Source organism: Meriones unguiculatus, chromosome 4 (genome assembly GCF_030254825.1).
Source record: "Meriones unguiculatus strain TT.TT164.6M chromosome 4, Bangor_MerUng_6.1, whole genome shotgun sequence".
NCBI lineage: Eukaryota > Metazoa > Chordata > Mammalia > Rodentia > Muridae > Meriones > Meriones unguiculatus.
The window spans coordinates 110,666,135-110,694,134 of record NC_083352.1 but is presented as its reverse complement, the minus strand read 5'-3'; the positions used below and the strand labels follow the sequence as shown (position 1 = coordinate 110,694,134).

The 28,000-nt window shown below is 50.2% G+C and overlaps 1 protein-coding gene across 2 annotated transcripts; it reads right to left on the bottom strand.

The window, feature by feature from the left end:
• Window positions 1-125: 125 nt before the first annotated feature.
• LOC110547353 (zinc finger protein 64) lies at window positions 126-28,000 on the bottom strand. Of its 2 annotated transcripts, XM_021634845.2 has the most exons (6): window positions 27,867-28,000; window positions 24,833-25,072; window positions 16,606-16,767; window positions 15,902-15,964; window positions 10,719-10,970; window positions 126-1,707 (listed from the first exon to the last, which is right to left on the bottom strand). In XM_021634845.2, the coding sequence occupies exons 1-6, from the start codon at window positions 27,910-27,912 to the stop codon at window positions 434-436; spliced, it is 2,037 nt and encodes a 678-aa protein (XP_021490520.1). In that variant the 5' UTR covers window positions 27,913-28,000; the 3' UTR covers window positions 126-433. The 2 variants fall into 2 exon arrangements, with proteins under 2 accessions (XP_021490520.1, XP_021490521.1); XM_021634846.2 differs by lacking the exon at window positions 15,902-15,964.

Below are 28,000 nucleotides of genomic sequence, written 5' to 3'. Positions count from 1 at the left end.
TACACAGTACCTCTCTCTCTCTCTCTCTCTCTCTCTCTCTCTCTCTCTCTCTCTCTCTCTCTCCTAATTCTGGGATAGGGCACCGGAGAAGCTAAGTACATAGAAACTACACTATACAAACCAAATACGATGGAAAACCCAAACCCAAACACCTTTATTCCAGTTGGAAAAATTAAATCCGAAACATGGAAAATCAAATCGGAAACAAACGATGTATTCCATCCCCAATGCAGTGAATTCCAAATCCTTATTGGGATCAGTGTTGGTAACAGTTAAGACAGAGTAAGAGCTTGAAAGAGGACGGTTTCCGCGTTGTCACCCTGTTAAAAAAAAATTGCATAAACCGTATAAAATACAATTTACTAGGAGGGACCCGAGGCCTCTTTCGGCACTCCTTGAGCAGTTTTTCTTGTCTGTCACCCCTCCTTTCGCTCTAATCAGGTATGGAGTCGGCCGGACAGAGCAGGGCGGGGTGTGCCGCCCCGTGGATGACGGAGTAGGTCTGCTTAGCCAGTTCCTGCTGGGAGGAGAATATGGAGGGCGCCGTGGTGGCCACCGCGATGCTCTGGCCCACGTCGCTCACCACAGTCACTTCGGCAGTACCCTCTTGGATGAGGGCGTTAAGGCCTTCCAAGTCCGAGCACGTGATCCCCGAACTGGCAATAAACGTCTGGTTTCCCGTGCCATCCTGGGTCCCGGCTAGGGTGGTGGGGATCAGAGTCTGCTGCAGGGTGGCCTCCACCGTCTGGTCATGGGTGGTCAGCAGGACGGTCGGCTGGCTCAGGGCACCCGCTTCCACGGGACACTCGGAGGACGGAGGCGGCGCGATCAGGCTGACCTGGCGAAGGATCTGCAGCCGGCCGTTGCCGGGGAGCTCCTCCGGGCTCTGGGTGACCAGGGTTGGGGGCACGATGTTGACAGCCGCGGCAGCCGCCTGGACGATGGTGTTGGTCTGAGGCACCTGATGGCCCAGGATGATCTTGACCCTCCCCTCGCCCAGCTGGGACACCTGGCTGGGCTGGAGGGGCACCTGGAGACGCTCCACGGCGAGGGGCGCGGCTGGCTGCTTGCCGCCCTCGAGCTGAAGCTGTACCACGGCCACGTCCGAGTTCTTCCCGTCGTGGTGCTCGTGCTGCCTCTTGTGACTACGGAGCGAGTCCTCCCTCATGAACGAGGCGTCGCAGATGTCGCAGTGGAACGTCTTCTTGGCATCCAGCCTGGTCACCTGCCGGCTGCTCTGCCTGCCCGTGTCCTTCCTCTCCCGGGCCTCAGTCTTTAGCACATCCGCGTGGAACTTCTTCATGTGCTTGCTCAGGTTGCTGGGCTGCTTCGTGTCGAAACTGCAGTGGCTGCACTTGAACGGGCGCTCGGTGCAGTGGATGCGCTCGTGCACGCGCAGCGCCGCCTTGCTGGAACACGAGTAGCTGCACTCGCGGCACTTCTCCGGGTGCTCTGACTGGTGCTGGCGGCTGTGCTTCCGCAGCGTTGATTTGCTGTCCCCCAGGAAGTCGCAGTGCGGACACTTGAAGTTATTCCCGCTGTGCTTGATGCGGATGTGCGACTTGAGGTTCCCCTTCATGGTGCAGCGGACGTTGCAGAACTCGCACTTGAAAGGCTTCTCCCCCGAGTGCACACGCATGTGCCGCTTCAAGTCCGAGCTGATTTTGAACTTGGCGCTGCAGAGCCAGCACTGGAAGGGGGCGTCCCCTGTCAACACAAGGTGAGTTTCCATAAGAACAGGCAGGGTAACGACGACAGAGGATGATCCCTTCCACCCCCTGAAGCGCGCACCAGCAAGAGGCTTCCAGCAAGGCAGGAGGGTGGGCCCCTCCCCACTGCAACTCCCAGCAGCCCTTGGGATTCAGGTCCCCAAACCTGAGCCATCGCCCAGAGTGCAGGCACACCCCCGCCCTAGAAAAAGGAGGGGGGAGGGTTTGAGAAGAGCAATTTAAATGCCCTGCATGGGCATATCTCCTTCTTACTTTTTGAGTCTGGGTCTATGTAGTCCCGGCTGGCCTGGAACTCACTATGCAGACCAGGCTGGCTCCTAACTCACAGAGATCCGCCTGACTCTTCTTCCTTAGTGCTGGGACAAAAGGCACGCACCCCTAAACCTGGCTCCCTTACAGTTGTTAAAAAAAAAAAAAGATTTCATTTCTAATTTTACATACGTGTGTGTGTGTGTGTGTGTGCGCGCGTGCGCGCGAGTGCGTGCCGACGTGGGTGTCTATGGAGGCCAGAAGAAGGTACTGGATCTCCCGTGAGCTGCCTGGTGTGGGTGCTGGGAATTGAACCTAGGTCCTCTAGAAGAGCAGGAAGTGCTCTCAACTGCGAGCCATCTCTCCAGCCCCCTTTCACAGCCTACTCAAGAAAGACGGTTTGCTAGTTAGAGGCTGACAGTTGGGCAACTTTGCATCCTTCTGAGTTTTGACTGAACCGAGTGACATCACAGACTTAAGACATTTCCAACAGGGCAGTGCCAGGCTGCATTCATGAGGTCCTCCCTGCTCCCGACACATGATGGCTACACCCAAGGATAGTTTTGGAGATTTTTATTAATAGAGACGTGTTCATTGCACCAGATTTAGTTTTCACTTACTGCCAGCTGTGCTCTCTACTTGGAAAGGAGTTACCCACCCCAGTTGCTTTTTTTTTAAAATTGTATTTGCTGAAAGATGAACGGGGAGAGTGATATTGCAAACATCTGAGCGGATGTGATATCCCAAATTTATTTACTCGATGGACGCCAGGTCCAAATTAGTGGAGGCAGCGATTATCGAGCAAGGGGCTTGCTCTCTAGTGCAGTGTGTTTTCATATGCAGTGTGTGTGTGTGTGTGTGTGTGTGTGTGTGTAGGTTTAAGGAAAACCTCAGACTTCACCCTCAGGAATGCTGTCTACCTCCTTTGAGACAGGCTTTCTTATTGGCCTGGAGTTCACAAACTGAGTGAGGCTGGTCACCAAGTCCCCAGGAACCCGCCTGCCTCTGCCCACCCAGTGCTGGGACCACAACTATGCTCCTTGGCTGACATTTTTATGTGGAATCCAGGAGCCAATCTCTTATCAGCTGAGGCATTTTCCCAGCACTGACTGATGGCTTAAGCAAATGAGCGAACAGCTGCTCAGGGTCCTAGGTTGGTTCTGGGACACAGGAGCCACGCCAAGCACACTACAGGGTGGGCTTGTCCCTGCTGGCAACATCGCTGCAAGGTAGCCGGGCCCTACAGAGCTGAGCCAGATCATACCAACGGTGGGGTCCTCGGACGGTCACGGAGCAGCACACGGCAGGGCTTGGTTCCAAGCCATGCTGACTCCAGAGCCAGGTGATAGGCTGGGCTGACCGTGTAACCAGCACTCACTCTCTCGGGCTTCTCCAAGACTTCTCAGGCTTCACTTTTGGTAGAAGACCAGCAGGGTCACCCTGAGCTGCCCAATGCACCACCCAACTAGAGGCTGCAGGGATCAGCCTAACTCAATTCCAGGAAACCAGGATGCCAGGCACACTCACTCCTGGGGTAGAAGTGGAAAACTCCAGCCTGTGGACCAAACCCCGGCCACTGGCGGTTTCATAAATAAAGCTTACCGGGTCGAGGCCATCTTCTCCTGTGCTGAAGACTGAACCCAGGCCTCGCCCATGCTAGGGCAGCACAGTTGTTTAGACCTGGTTACTTTCACATGACTACTTTATTGGTCGTTTTTATTTATTGTCAACCTGACACAAGCTAGGGTCACCTGGGGCCCTCACCTGAAGAACTGCCCCCATCAGATCGGCTTGTGAGGAACTGTCTCGACTAACTGAGGGGGGAGGCTCGGCCCTCTCGCCTCTCGTGGCGTCTTCATCCCTAGGCAGGGGAGCCTGAGCTGTGTAAGAAGGCTAGCAGAGAGCAAGGCAGGGACTGAGCCAGTCTGCACAGCTCCTCGTGGTTTCGGCTTCAGTGCTCGCCCTGACCAACTTTCCTCAGTGACCCGGGTTGTGTAAGCATTCTCTTCCCTCAAGTTGCCTTAGGCCATACTGTTAACACAGCAACAAAGGAAATGAAAACGACCATTCGAATTGCTGGGTCAGTGGCTACTCGGCCCTTTATAGCCCAATGTATTTCCCAAGTAGCCTTTTTAATGAGTAACAATGTAACACGTGCAGGCCAAGGTCTGCCACTGTACCTCAGGAGCTAGCAACTGTGTGTGTTTCTTTTCAAGGCAGGGTTTCACTGTGTAGACCTGGCAGTTCTGGAACTGGCACTATAGACCAGGCTGGCTGAGAACTCAGAGATCCACCTTCTCTTGCCTCCCAAGTGCTGGGATGAAAGGTGTGAGCCACTACCACCAGGCTCTCATCGGCCTGGGGACCAACAAGTAGGCTAGGCTGACCAACAGTGAGCCTTTGGGATCCTCCTGCCCCTGCCCGAACTGCCAGGAGTACAAGTGTCTACTATTCCCAGCTTTTTATGCTGAGTGCTGGAATCGAATTCAGGTCCACGTGCTTGAGTGGCAAGCATAGGCTGTGCCGTCTCTCTCCCCTACCTCCCCGCCCCTAACTGGTGTTTTCAATAAACATTAGCTTTTTCTCTGCCTTTATATACTGTCACTCCCTTACGGCAGTTTGGCAGAGCTCATGGAACTCTTCTACAGGAAGCTAAACAACCAACCAACCAACCAACCAAACAAACAAACAAAAAGTACGAACAAACTAAAATAAAAACAACAGGAATGCAGAGACAGTTACACTGAGCAACATGGTCCGCAGCAGTGACTCAGCAGCCCCCTAGCGGCGGGTCTCGGAACTACTGCATCTTGAGGTTTTCGAACGGGTGTATTTGCAACCCAACAGCAGTGACTGCTTTGACACCCTGTGAGTTCCCTGGGCAACAAGTTCATAGCATTTGCTCCCACTTGAAGGACGGACATTTCATTTTTTTCTTTTCTCTCTCTCTTTTTTTTAATCAATTCCATTAGTGACAAAATCCACGGGGAAAAAGATAACCAAATCTCACAGGTAGGCTGCAGAGTTGATTAACATCACTTTTCTAGACACTGAGGCTTCTTGAGACTGGGTCTCTTGTGCCCAGGCTTTCCCATGTGGCTGACGGTGGCCTTACACTCGTGTTTTCACTTCCCCAAGCGCTGTGGTTATACTTGTGCATCACTGCGTCACACCTATTTTTTTCTTCAGTCACATTTTATTTTAATTAGTCTATTTGATTATTTTGTGTGTATAGGTGTTTTGCCTGCATGTGTGTCTGTGCACCACATGTGTGCAGTGGCCACAGATCCCCGGGGCTGGCATCACATGGGGGTGAGCCTTCATATGTATGCCGGGGCTCACACTCTGTGCTCACAGCCAAAACAACACCCTAACCCTGGAACTAGCTCTCTAACTTTCTTTTTATTATAGCTGGGCATTTTTAAACTATTGTTTATCTACCAATTGTGTGGTGCCCCGAGGACAACTGTGGGAGCCATCATGTGGATCCTGAGGACCTCTCTCTAGCCCTAAATGTATTTCTCTCTCTCTCTCTCTCTCTCTGGAGTCAAGTTTTTCTCTGTGTGGCCCTGGCTGTGTCTTGAAACTAGCCCTGTAGACCAGGCTAGCCTTGCACTCACAGAGATCCGCCTGCCTCTGCCTCCCGAGTGCTGGGATTAAAGGCTTTCGTCACTTCCGCCTGGCCCTAAATGTACTTCGTAAATAAAGTATACTGGTCAAAGCCCTATTGTAAGTTCTTCAGTAACCAATGATCCCAGCAACCCAGGGCAGGGTTGTAGGGTTTAAGTAGGGTTTAAGGTTAAGGTTGCTGAGTGAATGAGCTGCATTTACACCGACAGTGCTTTCTTAACTTTGAGTTACTAAAGCGATCGGCGCATGAAGCCTCAGACTGACCGGCAGCTGACACAGAGTACTCTCAACTCAACGTTGTACACAAGCAGAAAACAAAATGAACAGTCCACGGAGGCGACACTTAACTGGCACACATCTAAAGTGTTAGGAGAGACACCTTTCTGCAGCCATCTAAAGATGCCACTAATGACCGGGCTCCACCATGTATGCCAAAGCGGGCCTTTGGTGGTGGTGTGTGAGATCAGGTACCGATAGTAGCCACCGTTGGCTCTGCTCTCTTCATTTTCACCTTGGTTTTGTATATATTTTATTTATTTTTTTCTTGTGTGTGCCTGTATGTGGGAGAGGCTGACGTCTCCCTCCACCATTCTCCGTTTCATTTGCTGAGGCACGGTCTCCATGAACTTGAAGCTTATCTATTTGGTTAGTCTGGCTGGTCAGCTTGCCCTAGGGATTCCTCCATCCCCTCCTCCCAAGTCCTGAGTTACAGGCGGGCCGCCACCCTTGCCTACCTGGAGTTCTGTCCACAGCGTAGCAAGTACTTTATCTAATGACCCATCTCCTTAGCCCCTCCTTGTGGCCTCTGACTCATATCATTACACAAGCAAGGGCGGGGTGATGTGCTGTGACACACGTCGGGATCAAAGGTCACTGGATTTGGCCACTACTGTTTAGCAGGATCGAGCGAACGTGACACAAAGGTTTACTTGTTGTTTGTTTGGTAGGGGTTGTTGACACAGCGTCTCATGTAGCCCAAGATGGTCTTGAACTGTTGATAGAGCTGAAGAGGACCCCGGACTACTGATCCTCCTGCCTCCACCTCCAGAGTGCTGGGATAACAGGAAACCAGTCCCAAGAGGCACTTTGAAATGACTGTCTTGCTCCTGGCTAGCCCACTGGTCCCGGAAGAGTGCTGACAGACATATGGTGCTCAGGTAGATCACTCCAGGCCAGGGGACAGGGACTTCTAGTCACAGCCAGCAGCTTCTCAGTTAAAGCCCAGCTGAGGACAGAGTTACCTCAGGGGATCCTCAGCATGGGAAAGGAGGACGCTGCTGCATTTAGAGAGGTTATTAGGTAGCTGAGAATGATAGATTGTCAAAGCAGAGGACCAAAATCTTCAGCATGGGCTTGGGGAATCAAGCTGCAAAAATGGTAATTCACACGTAACAGCAGACATCTCTCAGTTAAATCTAACTCAGCTGGCTAACTGGTAGTGGTGCTCGCCTTTAATCTTTAATCTCAGTACTCAGGAAGGGGAGGGAGTCGGATCTCTGACTTCGAGGACAGCCAGGATAGCCAGGGCTTCACAGAGAAACCCTGTCTCAAAAAAAAAAAAAAAAAAGGAAAGAAGAGAACAACCCCCCCCCCCCCAAAAAAAAAAAAACAACAAAGCAAAACCAACCAAACAAACACACCAAGCACACACACACACACACACACACACACACACACACACACCTTAATTTTGCACACTGGTAAATACACCCAGGCAGGTTGGGGCTTATCAGGTGCTAATAATTGTACCAGAAGAGAAGGTCACTAAAGGGCCAGTGGTTCCCAAGAAGAGTTTGGAGGGAAAGACGCTTATCTAGACATAAGATCTCCAGCCCGCTTCCATGACCTTCATCTCCTACTACTTAGCTTTTTAAAAAGTATTTTTTAGTTGGGCACGGTGGCACACACTTTTAACTGAGTGCTTGGAAGGCAGAGGCAGGTGGATCTACATGATAAGACCTTGTTTCCAAACAAAACAAAACAAAACAAAACACTGAGAGTTTTACTTAAGTGCATTTTGTGTACGTGTGTAACCATGTGTAGTGAGAATTCTGGTTTCTTTAAAAACATAGAAATGTTATGTGCATGTTTTTATTTCCATCCCAGGTGTGGGACGTGGGGCTGCTTCAGGCTGACCACAGCAGCTGACACTGATTTGTCATGCGCTCTGGCAAGAGAATAATTTTGCCAGCGGAAGATAGTTTACGTTTGGATTTCTGGGGATTCTTGAGAGGGTATAAATGCCAGAGTCCCGAGCAGGCCTGAGCTGCTGTTTTTCCTGCTGCTGCTGCTGCCACGGCCTCTGTTTGCTCCTCCTCCTGCTGCTGCTGTTGCCTCCTGCTGGACTGCTGGTTGGAGACATCCCGACAGGGACCAACATCAAACTCACCCCAAGGAACTAGATGCCCCTAATCAACAGGAAGTAGTCTAACGAGATCAATACCCTCTTTCCCCTTCTGTCTCTCCTACCTAATGTTGGGGGTAGGAAGAGATTGGAAGGGATAGGCGTGGTGTAGGGAGGTAGGAAAAAGAATCCAATAAAGTAACCGAAAGCCGGGCTATATCCACGGAGTCCAGAGAAGGCTATGGATCCCCCAGAGCTGGAGTTATAGGTGGCTGGTTGTAGGCTGCCTGAAGCAGGGGCTGGACTTTGGTCCTCTGGGAGAGGAGCCAGAACTCTTAGCCAGAGCACATGACAAATTATGGTTAGCCGCTGTGGTCAGCCTGAAGCAGCCCCATGTCCCACACCTGGGATTAAAAGAAAAGCCAGCCCGAGCCATCTCTCCAGCTCCTCCGACTAGCTTTTAAAAGTGAAACAAAAGCATGGAGACCAAGGTCATGCTTAAGAAAATGAACTCTGAATGAAGACCAAATGAGAAAGGGGAACCCTAATGTAAGATTCTGTCCAAACCTCCAGACTGTGCCTCCCTGTGAATATCAGAGGAAGAATTTCTACAGCGGAGTCCAGGAAGGGGCAGACTGCTCCTCCACATCCCCACAACTAATTTTAAATCAAACAAGCATGCAGGAAACTCAATTTTTGTTTTTTCTTGGAGACAGGATTTCTGTGTAGTTCTGGCTAGGATCGAACGCAGAGATCTGAGTGCTTCTGCTTCTGGAGTGCTGAGATTAAAGGTGTGTGCTACCATTCTCAGCTTAGATGGTTTTAGCCGCAAATGGCACAAACCATTCTACACCGAAACAGAACAGAAAAAGCTCCTTCCGGTCTTTGCACGTGTGCGCGTCTACACGCTCCCTCCTGCACGCAGCAAGCACACGAATGCTACAGCACAGATGTGGAGGTCAAAGGGCACCCTTGTGGGGTCAGTCCTCTCCATCACCTTTGTGTTGGTTCTGAGGATGGAACTCAGGAGAATATGTGTTGACCTTCCTGCCAGGACCTTTTAGAATGTAGCCGGGAAGGATGTCCCAAATGGAGGAGTGATAAGCCAAAGCTATGACTAACACCCAGAACCAAGAAGTGTCCCTGAACAAAGGGACCTGGGGGGATATGTCAAGAGAGGCTCTGACAAAGTTCAGAACCAGTAAAGGGCTCCCATCCACTTCCTGCTCAAGACCAGGATTCCTGTCACTGTCGGGACTCCACTGTGACATGGCATGTCGGAACCAGATTTCTTATCCTTTTCTGACCGGAGGAGGCTCACTCAATCCCCATCTCTTGGCCTGATCCTACAGCTGGTTGACATTTATGGGGGTCCTGGAGATGATTTAAATGCCAGGGAGATGAGCCTCACGGCAGGGACAAAGGTGGACAGTGACTATTTGCATTAATGGTTTCAAATCTTCACCCAACTCCTGTCCTGGGCCTTTGGCGAGTAATCTGGTGGTGGCCTGTCCCATGGGTGAGCTCAGTTCCACCCCTGACACCAGCTCCAACCTGTAACTTGCTTTAGGCGTCCATGTGGTGTTTGCGGACACACGAAATCAGAAGCTGTGGTAAGCTTCCACACTGGGCTTGCCTGCATGTTCCTCTGTGGCAGCCATGACGATGCCACGCCTGGGCAGGCCACAGGCCTGAGAGGAGGCTCAGAGACAGGCGGAGCACGGCCTGATCGCCCCAGCCGACAAACCTACATTCGGCTGCTCCCAGCAGAGGTGGGCAGACGTCTAGCCTTTTCACATGCTCTGCTATAATACACCGTCGAGGCATGGTTGTCACTAAGTACCACTTCGCCGTCAGCTTGCTGATACACACAGCGAAAGAAACGCCAATTACATACTCTGAGCCACTGCCTCTGCTGACCTTGCTATGCGCCTGTATGTTCTGAGACACTGAGGACACAGCGCCTCTCACATGCCAGGCAAGTGTCATCACAGAGTCACTTCCTTCAGGCCCTGCTGTGTGCGTCATGCTTCCAGATCCTATTCTGAACGTGTCTGCGCATCATTTAAAAATTATTGAACCGACTGACTGTAACTGGGCTGATTATTAAAAATGCATCGTCTGTATCTATTTCACGGAATATGTTTCCTCAACCCCACACTTACACACTTACGTAAAATCACACAGAAACTGATCAGCCTGACAAGCTGCTCCAGTGTCACTGGGACAGGCTCTTTCACACAGATGAAAAGGAAAAGGCAAATAAAAGGATGAGTGGCCTTTAAAATTGTTTCTTTGAGACAGGGTCTCAGGTAGCCCAGGCTGGCCTTGAATTCCCGACCCTCCCGCCTCCAAACTCTTGAGTGCTGAGGTAACAGGTTCTTGCCAACGGGCCTGGTTTAGGTGGTGCTGGGGACCCAACCCAGGGTTTCACACATGCTAGGTAAGCATCCTCCCAATAAAGCCACATTCCCAGACCCCAAATTAAAAATAACGACAGTAGCAGTGACTTTTTTCCTTTTAATTTAGTTTGTAGAAAACAGGGTTTCCCCCAGCCCAGGTTGGCCTTGAACCTGATAGGCGGCTGAGGATGCCTTGAACTCCTGACCCTCCTGCCTCCACTTCCCCAGTGCTGGGATTCCGGGTGTGTGCCGCCAACCTCATAGGCGGCCCAGGCTGGTTAAGTGCGCTACCCACCAGGCCACGCCCCCAGCCCCTCCCCCTCTGCGCGCAGGCACGCATGCCCAGAGCCGCAGCCCGCTTACCCGTGTGCGAGCGCAGGTGCACCGTGAGCTGGCTGGAGTTGCGGCTGGCGTAGGGGCAGATCTGGCACTTGAAGGGCCGCTCGTCCGAGTGGATGCGCAGGTGCTTGTTGAGGCTGCTGCTGTCGGCCGCCGCGTAGTCGCACGTCTTGCACTTGTAGGGCTTGACGCCCGTGTGGCAGCGCATATGCGTCTTCAGCTTGTCCTTCCGGCTGAAGCACTTCCCGCACACCTCACACTTGTGGGGTTTGTCACCTTTGGGTGCGCACGCCAGCCGCGGTGGGAGAAAGATGGAAAAGTTACCGTTCACTTCCCAGCGCCTCTAGGAGGGGAGCTGCCCTCGGGCCCCAGGGTGAAACCTCAGAGGCCTGGGGGTGGTGATGGCTTTGCTGCGTTATTAGAATTTTCAAACTTCTCAGGAGATGAATACGAATTCCTTATTAGTTAAAAGTACACAGCAACTAGAACAGGAATAAAATATTTTCTTGTTTCCAGACAGGGATCCTGTAGTTCAGGCTGGCTTTGAACTTTTCCTGCCCCCAAATCCTGAGGGCTGGTATTTATTTGGGGTATGGCTCACTACCCAGGCTTTAAAATAAGACTGGGGCAGCCTTTTAGCTCACCTCCTGGCTTGGCTGTTATTTCTGCCCCTTTTACTTGATCGTCTCTGAGCCTTGGAAGGTCTGGTATAAACATTCTGTCCACTCAAACACCCCGCTTCTATCATCTTATTAATTTTGACTATTGTATTTTTTTCTTTTACAGACAGGTTCTCACTATGTAGCCCCGGCTGGCGTCGAACTCAGAGACCCACCTCCTTCTGCTTCCCAAGTGTTGAGATTAAAGGTGTGCACCACCATACCAGACATATATTTTTAGCTGCATATTTTGGTATTTAAATATTTCCGATACTATAGTATTATTATTTTTTAAAGAGTTATTTATTTATTATGTAGACAGTGTTCTGTCTGCATATAGCCCAGCACACTAGAAAAGGGCACTAAATCTCATTACAGATGGTTGTGAGCCACCATGTGGTTGCTAGGAACTGAAGTCAGGACCTCCGGAAGAGCAACCAGTGCTCTTAACCTCTGAGTCATCTCTCCAGCCCCCACTACAGCATTATTTTATACTACACACACACACACACACACACACACACACATTTATGCAAGGACACTGATGGAATGTGAAACAGCCACGTCTTCTCTCCACTCCCTTTACACAGAGTGGCCTGCCTTCCTCGACTGCCTGCTTCCTCCCTGAAGTCAGGTGAGGGACACAGCTATCTTGCCTAAGGTGCTGTTTAGGTCTCTCTGTTTAGGCAGCTGAATCTAACCCTTGATGACACATATCAGTCAATGGCTCACTTTGACCTGTGGCACCCTATTTATTAAGTGAGCAAGTGAGTGAGTGTGTGCGTGTGCATGTGCGTGTGCGTGTGTGTGTGTGTGTTGTTAGGGAACAGACTAGGGTCTTGGAATTGCTGGACAAGCGTTCCATAGCTGGCTGCAGTCCCACCTCCTTTAATTAATTATTTTTTACACAGGCTTACTCTTCCTTTACAATAAACCCTGCCAGCTAATGTCTTTTTGTTTGTTTGTTTGAGACAGAGTCTCAGGCATCCCACGTTGGCTTTGAACTTGCTAAGAAGCCAAACATGACCCTCAACTTCTGACAGTGTGACTCTATCTCCAAGGTGTTGGGAACCTCACTCCCATCAGGCTAGTGCTCTACTGCCTGAGCCACACACCCTGGGCCACGGCCTTTTACATCTATTCAGACACTTGTTCAAATGTGGATTGCTGTAGTTCATCCTCTTTACAAAGCTGGGACTAGACTCCGGGGCTCTCCTGCTTTTCCAGCAGACTCTACCCCACTCCCTGTTGACTTCGTTTTGCTCATATAGTCGTTTCTGTCATTTCCACATCATTAAACAGCTAAGGCTGAGTGATTTTACTTTATGGATGGTCCCATAAATTACTGAATCAATTCCCTAGTTGACAATAAAAAAGAATGAAGCAGAGAGAGACACAGCCGAACAAAGACTGCAACATTAAGATGCTTGATGGCTTACCCGCCATCAAGTCTGGTGACCCAAGTTCAATTCCTGAGACCCCCATGCCCATGCAGCAGAAACATGATACTTGACCTCTGACCTTCACAAGGATACAGTGATATGCATGCATGTACATGTGCACAAAATAAAGTTTACAAATAATAAAGACATACTCTATCCAGTGGGAAGACGAACACCGTATCTGCTTAATAAGAGACGATAAGATTGTGTGTCTGGAGCTGAGCATAGTGGCGCATGCCTTTAATGCCAGCGTTTGGGAGGTGGAGGCAGGCAGATCTCTATGACTCCGAGGCCAGCCTCATCTGCATGAGTTCCAGGGTAGCCAGAGCTATATAAGACTTTGTCTCAAAATAAATAAATAAAGAAGTGTATCTGTCTTAGGCTTACATTTGCATGCAAAAAAAAAAAAAAATCAGAATACTGCACAGTGGACTGCAAAGGCTGCTGACTTTGAGGTAGATTAGGAAGTAAGGTGTTGTAAGTAGGAAATCTTTACTCCTACCTCCTCTCTCCCCTCAGCCCCTTCTTGCCCCCAAGGACAGGATCTCTTTCCATAGCCTTGGCTGTCCTGGAATTTACCATGTAGACCAGCCCAGCCTTCCCTTTCCTTTCCTTTTTTGAGGTAGGTTCTCATGTAACTCAAGCTGGTCTTGATCTTGCTTGTGTAGCCATGGTTGGCTTTGAACTCCTGATCCTCCTGCCTGTGCCACCTAAGTGTTGGGATTACAGCTGTGGGTCAGAGCCTCATACTGACACATTGTCTGCCAGAGCTGATCACCATCATGTCAGAGAGGGTTTGCCACTTAATCTATCTGACAGGCTGGGCATGGTGGTGCATGCCTTTAATCCCAGCACTCAGGAGGCAGAGACACGGATCTCCATGAGTTTGAAGCCAGTCTGATTTACAGAGAGAGTATGGGGACAGCCAAGGCTACATAGAGAAAAAAAGGATACATCTGACAATTCCTTAATGGGATACTTTTGTTGACCTGGGGTTGTAACCCAGTGGGTAGAGCACTTGCCTTGCATGCACAATGCCTCAACATTGCAAAAGTAAAATCACTTTACTGAAATTGCTAGCAATCAAATTACAAATTCCTGGATGGCTCATCTCTCAGCACCATTAGCTGCCTGGTGGTTGCCTGTGCCCACTGGATTGCCGTTTGCACTGGCCGCTGTTGGCTCTTGGTGACGAAGAGGCTGGTTTTCAGTGGCTCTGCTGGGCAGGAACCATGTGTCCCCCAGCGGCTATTAACCACCATCCTTAAAGCGGCCAGTACGGACACCCTCAGGTCAATGGTCCTGCTGGGCAGGGGTGTGTCCAGAAGGTGTACAGAACGGATCTAAGGTTGCCACACCACTCGGGGGTCCATCTTCGCTGTCAACTTAGGAGAAGCCTAGGACACCCCTCTGAGCCTGTCTGTGAGGGTGTGTGCAGGATTGTAACTGAGAAGGGAGCGTGGCCCCATCGCGGGCTGGGGCCCTGAACTAAATAAAAAGGAGGAAGTGAGCTGACTACCAGCATCCATCTCTCTCTGCTTCCTGAGTGTGGATGCCATGTGACCAGCTGCCCCATGCTCCGGCCACCATGGATGGTACCCTCAAGCCACGAGCCACAACAAACCCACAAACCCACCTTTCCTTCCTTCCTTAAGTGGCACTGGCCAGACAACTTCTCGAGTCATCAATAAAGTAACTTATCCACCTTCGTTTATATTCTGCCCTCGTTTTCCCAGTTTGTCAGGGATAATGAGTGCAATTCACTTGACGAAACCTTAACCCACGGGGCTCATATGGGGAAAGTAACTGCTTGCTTATGAAAATTAATATTGGAGTAATTAGAATAAATCCACGTGACCTGACAGGATGAGGTCTAATGGGAATCCGCTGGCCCTGCCTCTGTGCGTTCAACAGTAGTTGAAGTATAAGCAATAACGGCACTGAGAAGACAGCACAGGAGCTCTCGGCGGGGGGCTGGCACTCTGGCAGGAAGGGTCAGCGTTGTCTGCGAGGGCCAGTGTGGCCACTGCAGATGCCGCTTCTTCTTATCTGAGGAAGTGAACAGCCTTAGTTTCTGGCATCTCTGGGGAGGGAGGGCTCCCTGAAAGAAACCCCAGGAGGGTCTAAAAGAAGGACTATATGAAGACAATGAAAACACCCTAACTCTTCATTCTTCTTTTTCTATGCACTGGATGTTTTTCTCTCCTTAAAACTTTTGATTACCTTAAAATCTGCGTGTGTGCATTCGAGCTCGTGGGTCACAAAGCGCACGTGGAGGTCAGAGAACAATGTTCCAAAGTCAGTTCTCTCCCCCTACCATGTGGGTGTCAGGGTTTGAACTCAGGGCATTGGGCTTCGTAGCAAGCTCCTTTGCCCATTGAGCATCTTTCTGGCCTTTTCTTCTGTTCTAAAATAAACCATACTACTCTCCCCTTTTGATACTGCAGAGTGAACACACACCCTTTGCATCACAGGTAACAAAAGCAGACGCATGAAAACTACTATCCTTAAAAACAAACAAACAAAAAACCAAAAGAAACAAAAAACTACTATCCTTGACCAGGTCCATGGTGGCACGCACCTATGACCCCAGTGAGGCCGGGGTATAGGGAGTTGGAAGGAAGCCTGTTATACAGCAGTTCTAGTCTAGCTTGAGCTACACAGTGAGATCTTTTCTAGCCATCAACATCAACAACAATTCAAATAAAAGCAACCAAAACAGAGCATGTGTATTATCCGGTTTGATCTCCAGCACTGAAAAAAAAAATTCTTCTCTTTCTCTCGTCACTGATGTGATAAGCACGCACAGGCATTTACTTCAGCACACAGCCACCTGCTAATGAATTATGGCAGACCAGTTCTCACACGGCTATGGCAGGCCCCAGCCCTCCTACTGAGCGCCTACTTACCCCACTGCTGGCTTTGTATTGCTTTAAATATGTTTCTAACAAAAATCACACGCACAAACAGTGTCTTTCTTTACTCTGTACCTGTGTTCCTGTGGCCTCCATGAGGCTTGGGCCTTGCCCTATGGCTGACATCTCTGGGTCCCCAGCTCCTCGCTGGGTGGGTGTTCAGGTACCCTAGCTAACGACATGTCACTTACCCGTGTGGATCTTCAGGTGTCGCTCCATGTCCTTCATGCCGTAGGCAGTCTTGAACTGGCAACCTGAAAAAAGGGAAAAGTCCGGAGGGAAGCGGAGGGGCAGAGACTTCCCTCACCACATGGAGACGGCCAGCGATGCAGGAAAGACACTGATGTTACATGCTTGACACAAAACAGCACTGCTCTGGTACAACCTAAAAAAACCCACAAGGAGCCAGCAGATGGACACACGGACTCAACTTACAACATGGCCCATAGGCTAGAGAGATGCCATCAGGAGGGAAAGAGACAGACTCACCGTTTAGAGGAGACTAAAGACTCATGAGAACCAGCGAGGGCTGGAGATGATGTAGCAGTCAAGAGCATTGATTGCTCTTCCAGAGGACCCAGGTTCAGTTCCCAAGCCCCCACACGGAGCCTTACAACCACTTGAAACTCTAGTTCCAGAAGATCTGATGCCCTCTTCTGACTCGGTGGGCACATGTGGTATATAGACTTATGTGCAGAAGCTGGGTATGGTGGCAGAGGCCTCTAGCTCTAACACCTGGAGGCTGAGGCAGGAGACTCATGAGTTCGAGGTCCACCAAAGCTATGTAGTGAGTTCCAGGTCTGCTCACGCTACAGTGTCAGGCTCCAGCTTCCCCGCCATTAGAACTAACCCCAAGAACCCTTTGGGCACATACAGTGCACATTGCCCCCTTTACCTGGATAGCAGCAGCCAAGCCTCTTCTGAGCAGGGGGCGCTGTGGGCTTTTTGGTACGTGACTTGGTCGGGAGAGAGATCACGGTGGCTGTCTGGTTTTCATTGCTCTCCGTGGGCAGGAAAGTTTGATAGCCATGTTCAAAGACGAACTCTGGAGCTGAAACTAAAGAGCACAGTGCTTACCAATCTCCACAGGATCATGACGAATAATGACATAACTCGTTCCAGCTATCGAAGCACGAGAGAACATCTGTGGAAAGAGTTTCCTTTCTCACTCAAAAATCATGTGTGTGAGGTGGAGAGGTGGCTCAATGGCTAAGACCACTGGCTGTTCTTCGAGAGTGTCCAGCACCCACATGGTGGCTCACAAACACCTGTAACTGTGGTTTCAGGGGACCTGGGGCCCTTTTCCGGTCTGCTCTGATACCAGGCATGAAAGTGGAATACAGACACACATAGGGAAAACACTCTGAAACATTAAAACAAAACAAAAACCTTAAAGAAATTGTTTAATTTTGCTATGTGATTTTTTATTTGCAATTATCATCATTGCTACTTCATTCATTCATTCATTCATTTATTGAGACAGGGTTTCTCTGTGTAGCCTTGGCTGTCCTGCACTTGATTTGTAGACCAGGCTGTCCTGGAACTCAGAGATCCACCTGCCTCTGCTTCCCAGAGTGCTGGGAGTACAGGCGTGCGTCACTGCACCCGGCTTTGCAATTATTTTTTTACTAGTAAAATTAATTAAAAAAAAAATCAAGTGGCCAGATGTGGTGGGGCACAACTTTAATCCCTGCACTGAGGGGGCAGAGGCAGAGTTCCAGGCCAGCCTTGTCTACATCTGGAGTACCAGAGAGCTGGAGCTACATGGTAGAGACGCCACCTCAGTCCTCATGCTGGAGCTTCCTCAGGACTGAACCCCAGACCTACTGAATCAGACATTTGCGGGTGTCTCTAGGAATGTGGCTTCTAAAAAGCACTTGCTGGGTATGAGAGCCACTGCTTGGAACAGCTTCTTCCATCTGTCTGGGTATAAACCATGGCCTCTGCATCAGCTCCTGCCTCCAGGTTCCTGCCCTGTTTGAGTTCCTGTCCTGCCTTCCTTTGATGAACAGTGCTGTGGAAGTGTAAGCCAAATAAACTCTTTTTCCTCAGGTTGCCTTGGTCATGGTCTAAGACACGTTGGCCTAAGACACGTTGGTGTTGGTCCTAGGATATGGGATATGCCGCGACAGACCTGACCAGGTTTTGAGGAGGACTGTGGAAGGACTTTGGAACTTTGGGCTAAAAAGCCATTGAGTGTCAAGAGCTCTGTGGAAGATTGGAAGAGAAGAATGTTGAGAGCAGTGCGGAAGATGGAGGCTTGGCTTGTGAAGTTTAGAGGGGACCAAAGACTCTCCTGGGCCTTTTGTGTGAAGGATCTGTGGTCCCAGTCAGAGGGGCTGAAGAATCAGCTGTGATTAACAAGAGACCAGAATTCCTGAAGTAAAACCTTTGGGTGGTCAGGTGGAGCTGAGAAATTAATGGTGATTAAGCAGAACCCATCGTCACTCAGGTGAAATCTGGGAAGTCAGCGCACAGAGGCTGTGTTCTAGAGGCGGCCAAGGTTGCGTCCCGTGCTGGTGCCTGAGCTTGGTAGCGTTAAGAGTCACCCAGGTGGTGTTGGTTTTGAAGGTGTGAAGGGGCCACGGAGAGCAGCTGGGGCTCTCGGCCCTGTGTAGCTAGGCTGGAGGCCCTGAAGACAGCCCAGGAGAGGCTACTGGCGGCCCAGCTGCAGCACCTTTGGAGAGGCCAGCGCCAGGGGATGACCTCCAAGAACAGCAGCAGCAGTGAAGTGGAGCCAGTCAGAGCCTGGGAGACTGTGTGTGCTGCAGAGGGCGGAGCTGGAGGAGTGACTGAGCCCCTGGGGGAGCCCAGGAGACCGTGAGTGAATCCCAGATAACTGGACATTGAGTTATTCACATTGTCGGAATTTGGTTTCACTTTGCTCGGATTGTGGCTGTGCCCCGGTTCTTCCCTCTTGAAGGACATATTTAACTTAGTTTTGATTGTTATTGAAGTCCGCAGCTGAAAGACTTTGAACTTTTAAAAGAGATTTGGGATTTTTAAAGAAATTGGATATTTTTTAAAGAGATTAAACACAGACTGTGTTTGAATCTGTAAGGACTATGCATGTTTTATAGGGTGGTAATAGTAACACGCCATCTTGGGAATAAATGATAAATGAAAGGTCCTAACTGAAAAGTGATGAGTTTGTCAAGTGGACAAGGGGTCAGCTGTGCTGGCAATTCTATGTCAACTTGACACAAGCTAGAGCAATCGGGGGGGGGGGAACCTCAATTGAGAAGGTGTTTCTGTAAGATCAGGCTGTAGGCAAGCCTGTTGGGCATTTTCTTAATTAGTGAATGCTGTCGGACGGCCCAGCCCATCCTAGGTCCTCTAACAGTGGTTCTCAACCTTCCTAATGCTGCGACCCTTTAATACAGCACCTCATGTGGTGCCAACCCAACCATGAAATTATTTTCATTGCTACTTCATTACTGTAATTTTGCTACTGTTATGAATCTTAAATATCTGTATTTTCTGATGGTCTTGGCAACCCCTGTAAAAGGGTGGTTCAGGCCCCAAAGGGGTCGCCACCCACAGGTTGAGAATCTAAATGAAAGCAGGCTGAGCAAGCCACGAGGAGCAGGCCAGTAAGCAGCACTCCTCCATGGCCTCTGCACCAGCTCCCGTCTGTCAGGTCCCTGCCCTGACTTCCTTTGATGAGGCCCTGTGATGTGGAAGTGCAAACCAGATGAACCCAAATGAACCCTTTCCTCCCCAAGTCACTTTAGTCATGGTGCCTCATCACAACAGTGACCCTAACTGAGACACTGAGCCTGCTTCCTCCCCTGTCAATGGGACCATTCAAGTCCACACTTCATAAAGTTGTTGAAAACCTGAAGGAGGGGAATGTAGTGGCTCTGGGTGTGGCCAGCAACCCCAGCCACTAAAGTTGGACTGACCTAGACCTTAGACCCACCACAGCGAGCTCTCAGCCACTGTGCTCACGATCGCCGTTTGTGGGGCTGAGGGCTTCCCTGAGACCTGGGACTGAAAACAGGCTGGCGGGGCAGTCTGAGGTGACCTTCTACTTTCTGTCTCACAGCTGTCTGAACAGGGAGGCCCCTGTGGGGAAAAGCCCCCAGAGTGTGGTAACGAGGGCAGTGTTTGTTCGACTTTACGGCCCGCTCCCGAGATGCTCACAACCCTGGTGAAAGGCAAGCCTGGGCCTCGTGACTCAGCCTTCTAGTGGGCTTCTCCTACCTGCCTCCCGTCTCTGCCTACAGGCCTGTGGGGACACGGTGATAGTCTAGCTCTGACCCCTTCCTGGAGTCCTGATTGATTATCTTCTTTCTCATGCCAGAGGTGGCTCTTTGGTTCACTTGTGGCCACCAATGCTCTGAATGTCAGGGTTTGACATCAGATGGACGCATAGGGGTAGGGCAGGTGAAACCCAGCAGGGACAGCTGGGCACCAGCTGGGGTCATTCTAGCGATGGCACTAATTATGTGGGATCCACGAGTCACCCCAAGGCAGAGTCACAGGCTAAGGAGAATGGGCTGTGAGGCTTCACCTTTTCTTTCCATTACATTTCTTATTTGTGTGTGCTATGGCACAGATGGAGAGGTCAGAGGATTTGTGGGAATTTGTCTTCCCCTTCCACCACATGGGTCCTCCACAGGATTAAATTCAGGTTTTTCAGGCTTTACAACAGGTGCCTTTACCTACACAGCCGTTTTGCTGGTTCTGGCCTCAGTTACTTCATCTGGGAAATGGGGCTTTTCCCTCCCTATCTCTTGGGGTAACTGGGAGGGTTAGGAATGAAGTATGGAAAACATTTAATTAATGCCCTTGTCACTTTTCCGGTGGCTCCATGGCTCCTAGGCAGCCAGGACTGCCCAGGGGAAGGCCTGGCTTCATCAAGGGCAGTATCAGGATGAGGGCAGGGGAGCCATCAGGAGCTATAGCCCTGAGGGAGCTAGCGCCTTGAGGCCTTGAGCCAAGTGACTGACTTCCCAACCTGGTAGAGGAGTGGGTCCCCTGGGAACTTATTACACTGATGCTGGAGTCTCCACCCTAGAAATCCTGGTTCCTTCTGAGATGGAATCTGCGTGTTGGGGTCTAATAAGTTCCCCAAGGACCCTGGTCTACAAGTGGGTCTCGGAACTGACAGCTAAGCCCAAACTGGTGGTGGGTGTGACAGACCACTGTGGCAGAGAAAGGCAAGCAGGACTCTGCCTATTTGGTTGTCTGGAGAGGGGCAGCTAGTTAGGCAGAGGCCCGATGTTTGAGTTAACGCTTTAGACTGCACTATGAACAGGAGTAGCTCACGGACCCCGGCGACCACCTGTGCCCTCTAGTGGACTATCACAGAAGTCCTGTGGCAGCCCAGGCATGAGGGACTCTAGCTGTGGCTGGAGCCATCAGACTGCGGGTGGGATGTGATACTTGGGGTCTGTCTCGGGGCTTAGATTGTTGCGGCTCACTGAGCTGGGTACCAAGAGGACCCCATGCCTGGCCTGCTGTGCAAAAACCACGGGGCACACGTAGGCTGCAAGGCAGGCGATGCTGAGAGGACACGTAGACCATTGAAGAGAGAGCTACAGGGACGGAAGAGGAGGCTGCTATTTGGTTGTGGGGTCAGCTTCCCACAGGCCATGTTTACACTCAACAAGCAACAAATTCTCCCACCAGAGCCCATAATAAATGCCCTGGGTGTACAGAGTTTAAGGAGCGCCACAGCCGTGACCTCACGGAGTAGAGGTGGACAGACCTGAGTTCTGCTTCTCCAATGATCATTTCACCAGGAAAAATGACCTGGCCCGAGGGAATACACTGTGTGTGTGTTTGAGGAAATGGCCCCAAGCCAAGCTCAGAAAACTCAGATACGAGCATAAGAATTAAGCCAGTTCTAGGCAGAGGAAAACTGCCTGCCAGGGCTCTAGGGTGTTAAGAAATGGGGTTCACTGGAAGGAACTGCAAGGACTTCACGGTGCTGCTGCATATGTGGAGGGTGTGTGCACGTGTGTGCTCGCGAGTGCACGGGTGCTAAGGAAGCCAGAGTCTGTCACCAGGTGGCATCAGCCAGCCAAAGCTGGGAAAGACATTTCCTGCAGAGGGAACAGATTAAAAACAAAACAATACAAAAACAAAGCCAGAGTGTTGCAAAGGCCTCAGGCAGGGTGTAGCTCAGGGCCTTCCACATGGTGGACTCCCTCATTATTTGTTTTCAATTCTTTCTAGTTGGGAAGCCAAACTCTCCTCAGGGAAATGCCTGAGCACCCGTTCCAGGACAGCCCTGGGTCTGTGGGGTCCTCCTGGACACAGCTCTTCAGAAGGGCAGTTTCTCCTTGTCTGTCTGAGAAACAGGCAGGTCACGGCAGGCCACCTCCAAGCTGACTTCTTGTCTCTACCTTTTCTTGATCACCTCATTGAAGATTTATTTTATTTTCAAGTTCTAAAACCTCTCCAGACACACCTGTTGGGAGGATTAAAAACACCCATGGAATTCTGCTGTTACTCCATGTTGTTTTATGTGCATGTGTGTGGGCCTGAGTTGTAGTACGTGTGCTGTGTTCGTGCCATGCCCTCAGAAAGCAAGAGGGGGGCACTGGATCCCCTGGAACTAGTTTTAGGTTGTGAGCTGCCATGTGGGAGCCGGAAACTGAACCCAGGTCCTCTGCAAGAGCAGCCAGTGCTCTTAACCACTCAGCCATCTCTCCAGCCCACGTGCCCCAAATTTTAAACAGCACATGAACAGTTGATAAAGTGGAAGTTGGTTGCTCCTCAGCTCCAGTGGATCTGGTTGGTGAACATTCTCTGAGAGTCAGCTAGAAGAAGCCTGTAGGTTTGGTCAGGCTTATTGATGTATTTTGTTTGACCGATGACGTCTCAAAAATTAAGAACATCTGGGCTATTGAGATGATTCAGCTGCTAAAGGTGCTTGCTGCCAAGGCTGACGACTTGAGTTCAAGCCCCAGGATGCACACGGTGGACAGAACCAACCTACTAACTTGTCCTCTTGCTTCTACATGTGTGACATAGTATGCATGCTAGGACACATGCACAAAAACTGTAATTTAAATTTTTCAATTGGAAAAAAATTCCCATTTTTTGTAGCTAAAAAAAAAATCAAAACACAGAACTGGCCAGACCCAATGATCAGCTGCTTTGTGTATGATTTTTCCACCTTAGCACAGTTCCTGCTATACCCTACCACACCCTGTGGACTCTCACTGATTCGGCTTCCTGTTGTAGAAGCCTTTATTGGGTGCAGCACTGTTCCACGTGCTCCTCACAGGGACCTGGTCCCTGTCTCTGAGGCTCAAGTACATTGCACTGTACTCATGTCTGACACGGTTTATCCACCTCTCTCCTGACGGTTACATATAAAAAAACGACTTTCTCCACAGGATAAACGTAACGAACAACCTTCATATGCTGTCAAGTTTTACAGGAGAAATACTTAGAAACAGACCCTTTAAAGGAATTTAAGCACATTTTGTTAATTCTTTCACACTTATTTATTTGTGTGTGCATGTATGTGCACATACACATGTCACAGTGCGTCTGCGTGGAGGTCAGAAGACAACCCTTGGGAGAGCCAAACTCAGGTCTGCCCAGATCAGACTCAGATCATCAGGCCTGTTGGCAGGTCCCATTACCCTCTGAGACATCTCTTCTGCCCACTATTCCAATAAGTTTTAAAACAGAGAATTTTAAAACCTAAGAATTCAAATTTGAAAGATATCACAAAATTGTCCAGGGTCTAGGAATTTCCATCTGCAGAACACATGCCTGGTTTTCATGTGCCTGGCTCTCATTCTGGGGGGACACCACCCTATGATGTGCTCAGCACATCCTTGTATCTCTCTGCTGTCTTTTACTGACTCTTCCACTTGCTTCTTTTCTTCCACTTTGTTGGTTTTTAGATGTTCTTTATATAGGAAGGATGCTGCAAACTTTCTCTCAACATGCTCATCTTTAGATTTTGTTTTTCTGGGAAGAAAGCAAGTAACCTCACTGCAGTCACATTTATGAGTCTCTTCCTCTGGGGAGGGTAGTCCAATCATGAAGGAATGCATTATCAAATAATTCCTACAGCACCCAGCATCTCAGAGCTGGGTACTTTTACAGTTTCTAAGGCGGGTTATGGACGTGTTGGGTGTGTGTATCTGTCACTGTATGGATGATATGCTCTTTAGAACACAAAAGATTTATTTTTATTTATGTCTACCTGTGTATCAATATATGTGCGCACATGTACCCTCGGAGGCCAGAAGAGGGCATTGGATCCCCAGGAGCTGGAGTTCCAGGCATTTGGGGGCTGCCAATAGTGGGTGCTCTGAAAGAGCAGCCAGCACTCTTAACCATGAGGCCATCTCTCCAGCCACAGACCCCAGAACTTTTTATGGTTTCATTCTGTATATTACATTTCTTTCTTAATTAGTTAAAATTTCCCCCCAGGCTGGCCTTGAATTCACTGTATAGCCAGAGATGACCTTGAACTCCTGATCTTCCTGCCTCCACCTCTGGGATTACATGTCCATCCCCCTCCTCTAGCTATATTCAACTTTTGTAAGCCTCTGTAATTTATGTTGACCGACTACATGGAGTGAGGAGGCTGTACAAGGAGGGGAGACAGCTGTTCACTTATAGACTGAAAAAAACAAAACAAAACAAAACAAGATTAAACCCAAGAAGTTCCCATTTTGTCAAACAACTATGCTAACAGCCCAAACCCCTGTTTCTCAGTTCCCAGAGGTTTCGGCTTTTAGGGACCTGACCTTTGCTTTGCTTAAACACCTGACATTTCTTGCTTCTGCTTGCGCTCCTGATCTGAACCCAGCAGCTCTCAGACCTGGCCTGGCAGCTGCTTCTCAGTGGTGCTGGTTAAAAATAATGAGTCCCAGGACTCTGGAGGCAGAGGCAGGTGGATGTCTGAGTTCAAGGCCAGCTTGGTCTACAGAAAGAGAGTTCCAGGACAGCCAGGGCTACATGGAGAAACACTGTCTCAACACCCCCAACAATAGTGGTGATGACAACGATGATGATGATAATGACAATGAGGAAACAGAATTGGCGACTGAGGGGTTAGCTTGGGCAGGCCTTCTTAACAGGTCCCGAAGAGGTGGGGGATGCAGGCTCTGTCCATCCCTCCCCACCACGCCCGGATGTACCTGTGATGGTCTGGGTCTCTGAATTGATGGTCGTTGTGGAGGTCTGGGTCTGGGTGGCAGGCACAGTCTCCTCCGACACAAACTGGACGGTGCTGGGGGCCGTCACAGGCGTGCTGGTCAGCTGGCAGCCGCTCTGCTTATGGACTACGAAGGCGTCCAAATTGCTGAAGTGCTGCTTACAAAGGCCACAGATGTGGATGTCCGGGGTCAGCTCTACCAGCACCGTGGTGCCTTCTGGGACTTCACGGGACAAAGGAAAAGTCACAGGTTAATTCCAAACATACCAGCTTCATGGTAGGAGGCATCCACACTGCCAGTGGATGGTCTCTGTCTCATCCTAGGAACGACTTGGAGTAACAAGCCTACTCCAAATTCCATCCCAGCAGCTGCGTCCCCAGAAGGGGGCCATGGCCCACGACAAAGTGCTGATCATGGGTACCGCCGAGGGCCTGGGGTTTATATTTTACAGGAAAGTTCTTTGGGGGCTGAGGAGACAGTCTACAAATTGCTTGCCATACAAGCACGAGGCCCTGAGTTCAATCCCTGGGACCCATGTAAAAAGCTGGGTGTGGGGTGTGTTTGTAAGATTGGGATTGGGAGGAGGAGGTAGCAGGATCTTAGGCCTTGCTAGACAGCTGGCCTAGCCTTCTTGGCAGACTCCAGGCCAGGGAGAGACCCTATCTCAAAACAAGTTCCCGAGGAACAATACCGAGGTTGCCTCTGCCAGTCCTTCACGGGTCCTGAGGTCATCTCTGTCCCAACAGAGAGGTCATTATGAAAACTATCCTCATCCCAACACAACATCTCCAAACGCCTCATCACCTTGAGACCCCCTAGTTCACGATGGGGGCGCACATGTGTGAACTCCTCCAGTGAGCGCGCGCGCGCGCACACACACACACGCGCACACACACACACACACACACACACAGGACAAAGGGAGCAGAAAGGCCAGCTATGGCTTCCTCTGCTTTTGCACGAGAAGGCAGGGACAATGTGGCACTTCTGCAGACATTTGCTAATTAGAAGAAAATACGCTAAAATCCCTGATTCTTGTTCTCACATCCCTGGTCCCTGAAAGAAGCCATGGAGTCAATCAATCAGTTAGAATAGTGGAGTTCAGGTTTCTGATACTTGTAGACTAAATTCATCCTTAGCTGACAGGGACAGCATCTTTCTACGGCAATGAGGCAGAGTTAACCCTGTAGTGAGAACATCAAAGCATCTAACACAGTACCCAGTTCTATCCTGGAAAGTGACATAGCTTCAGAGGCAGTTAACCGGGAGTACTGAGTACTGGCCTTGCATCCCCGAAGCCCTGAGATCAATGCCCAGCATCTTCTAAAAATGGGGTGGTGGAGGCACACAGGCCAGTAACGCAATCCCAGACACTAGAGGTAGAGGCCGGGGGACAGGTTCTTAAGACTCCTCCAAGGTCTTGGGGTCTGAAGCACCTAGACCCTCTCTCCGAACAACAGCAAAAGAAAGTACTGTATAAACGTTTATTAAATAGGATAACAGTTAATTACTAAGTCTCAACATGAACATCTGAATTTTTATTCTTAAAATTTTCGTTTGCCGAGTTATAGGGATTGCTCAGTAGTTAAGTGCTCTTTCGGAGCATGCCACATGCCACATACATGTAATTGTTTAGTGGGAACATGTAATCCACGGTATCCACACATTATAAAATAATGTCTGTAACCAGCGGAGTCAAATACTAAAAGACCACATTTGTATAATACCATCAGGGGCTGTACAGTGCAATATTCTGCAAATTATAAGCTATTTCAATTCTGTCCAATTTCCTCCAGGACTAGACAAGGCATTTATTTGTGTGTTGTGGTGTCCTGTAGTAGATGTCCCAAGGAAAGTGATGCTGAAGGGGACAGTTGAACTAGGCTTCCTCCTCTGGACTTCTGGTAGCTACAGGAACAGCCTTAGTCCCAGGGAAACACAGAGATTGAAGCCGTAAATTTGCACACAGCTGAGAGTGTCTTCACGGTGGTGCAAGATTGGTGTCCAGGATGGAGTTTTGGTACCAAGTTATGCTTCCGGTACTCACAAAAGTCACACCAGTGGCTTTTCTTAGCATCTTGAAATGGTCACTATCAACTTTACCCCTGGGTTTCCCGCCTGGAAAATGGGGACAAGGCAGGTCTTTTCTTAGGACCGCCATTGATGAAATGAGCTGATTTCCCATTTCAAAGCGCTGGGGGGGTGGGGGGGTTAGGGTGGAGAACTGGGATTCTAGAAAACATCTACCTCTCCTTAAGTCATACAGGGAGCACTCTGGCAAGATTGGGAGCCAGTGGCTCCAACAGCAGTACTTAGGAAGGTCTGCAAACCTAGTCCAGGGATTTCCAAACTTCCGGTGCTCTGGTCAGCAGGGGAACACTGGTGATTCCGGCCCCGCCCCAACCCTCGCCTCCGGCGGACCCAGCCGCACCAATATCACGCTTTTAAACACATGCTGGCGCGCCAGGTGCCTGGCTCAGGGTGCACCCTGGTGCTCTAGGTGGCTTTAATGGTTCAGTCCCTGGCCCATACTTTGGGAACAAAGGCACACGGAGCTACCAAGAACTTGCACGGGATAAAATAAAAGCTGATGTGATGTCAAGAAAACAACAGAGAACCTCAAAGTCAGTGTAAGCCACCCCAGCCTCACCCACATTCCCCCCTCCTCCGAGTAAGGGGAAGGGTTTGCAACCCCTCCCTCAAGCCCTTCCAGGGATCCCCTAACCTGAACCACTGAGGCAGAAGTTTCCTTACTAGTTGGCCTGGGTCACCCCACGTTCTCCTTCCCTCCGCTACTCCCCAAACTCCAGGGGAGGTGGTGAACGTCTCTGCACCACATGGCCTCCCCTGGCTGAGCCTCCCGCGGGTGCTGCAGGAGTTCCAGGCGGCTCCTGACCCAGAGGGCAGTCGGGGCTGACAGGCGGTGTCATACATTGGTTCGGTCAACCAATCCCAGGGACCCAGGCCTGCTAGCTGTGTTCAGGCCCCAGTCCAGCTGCCTCCACCCGGCACTTACTTTGCACCGATCCTGAGAAGCAGTTGCCCGCGCCGCTCCCGTTCATGGCCGAAGACCTTGGGGTGCCACTCCCAGGCGCCACACGGCTCTCTCTACACCGTATAGAGACTTTGCTCTTGCATTTCCCCCCCTGC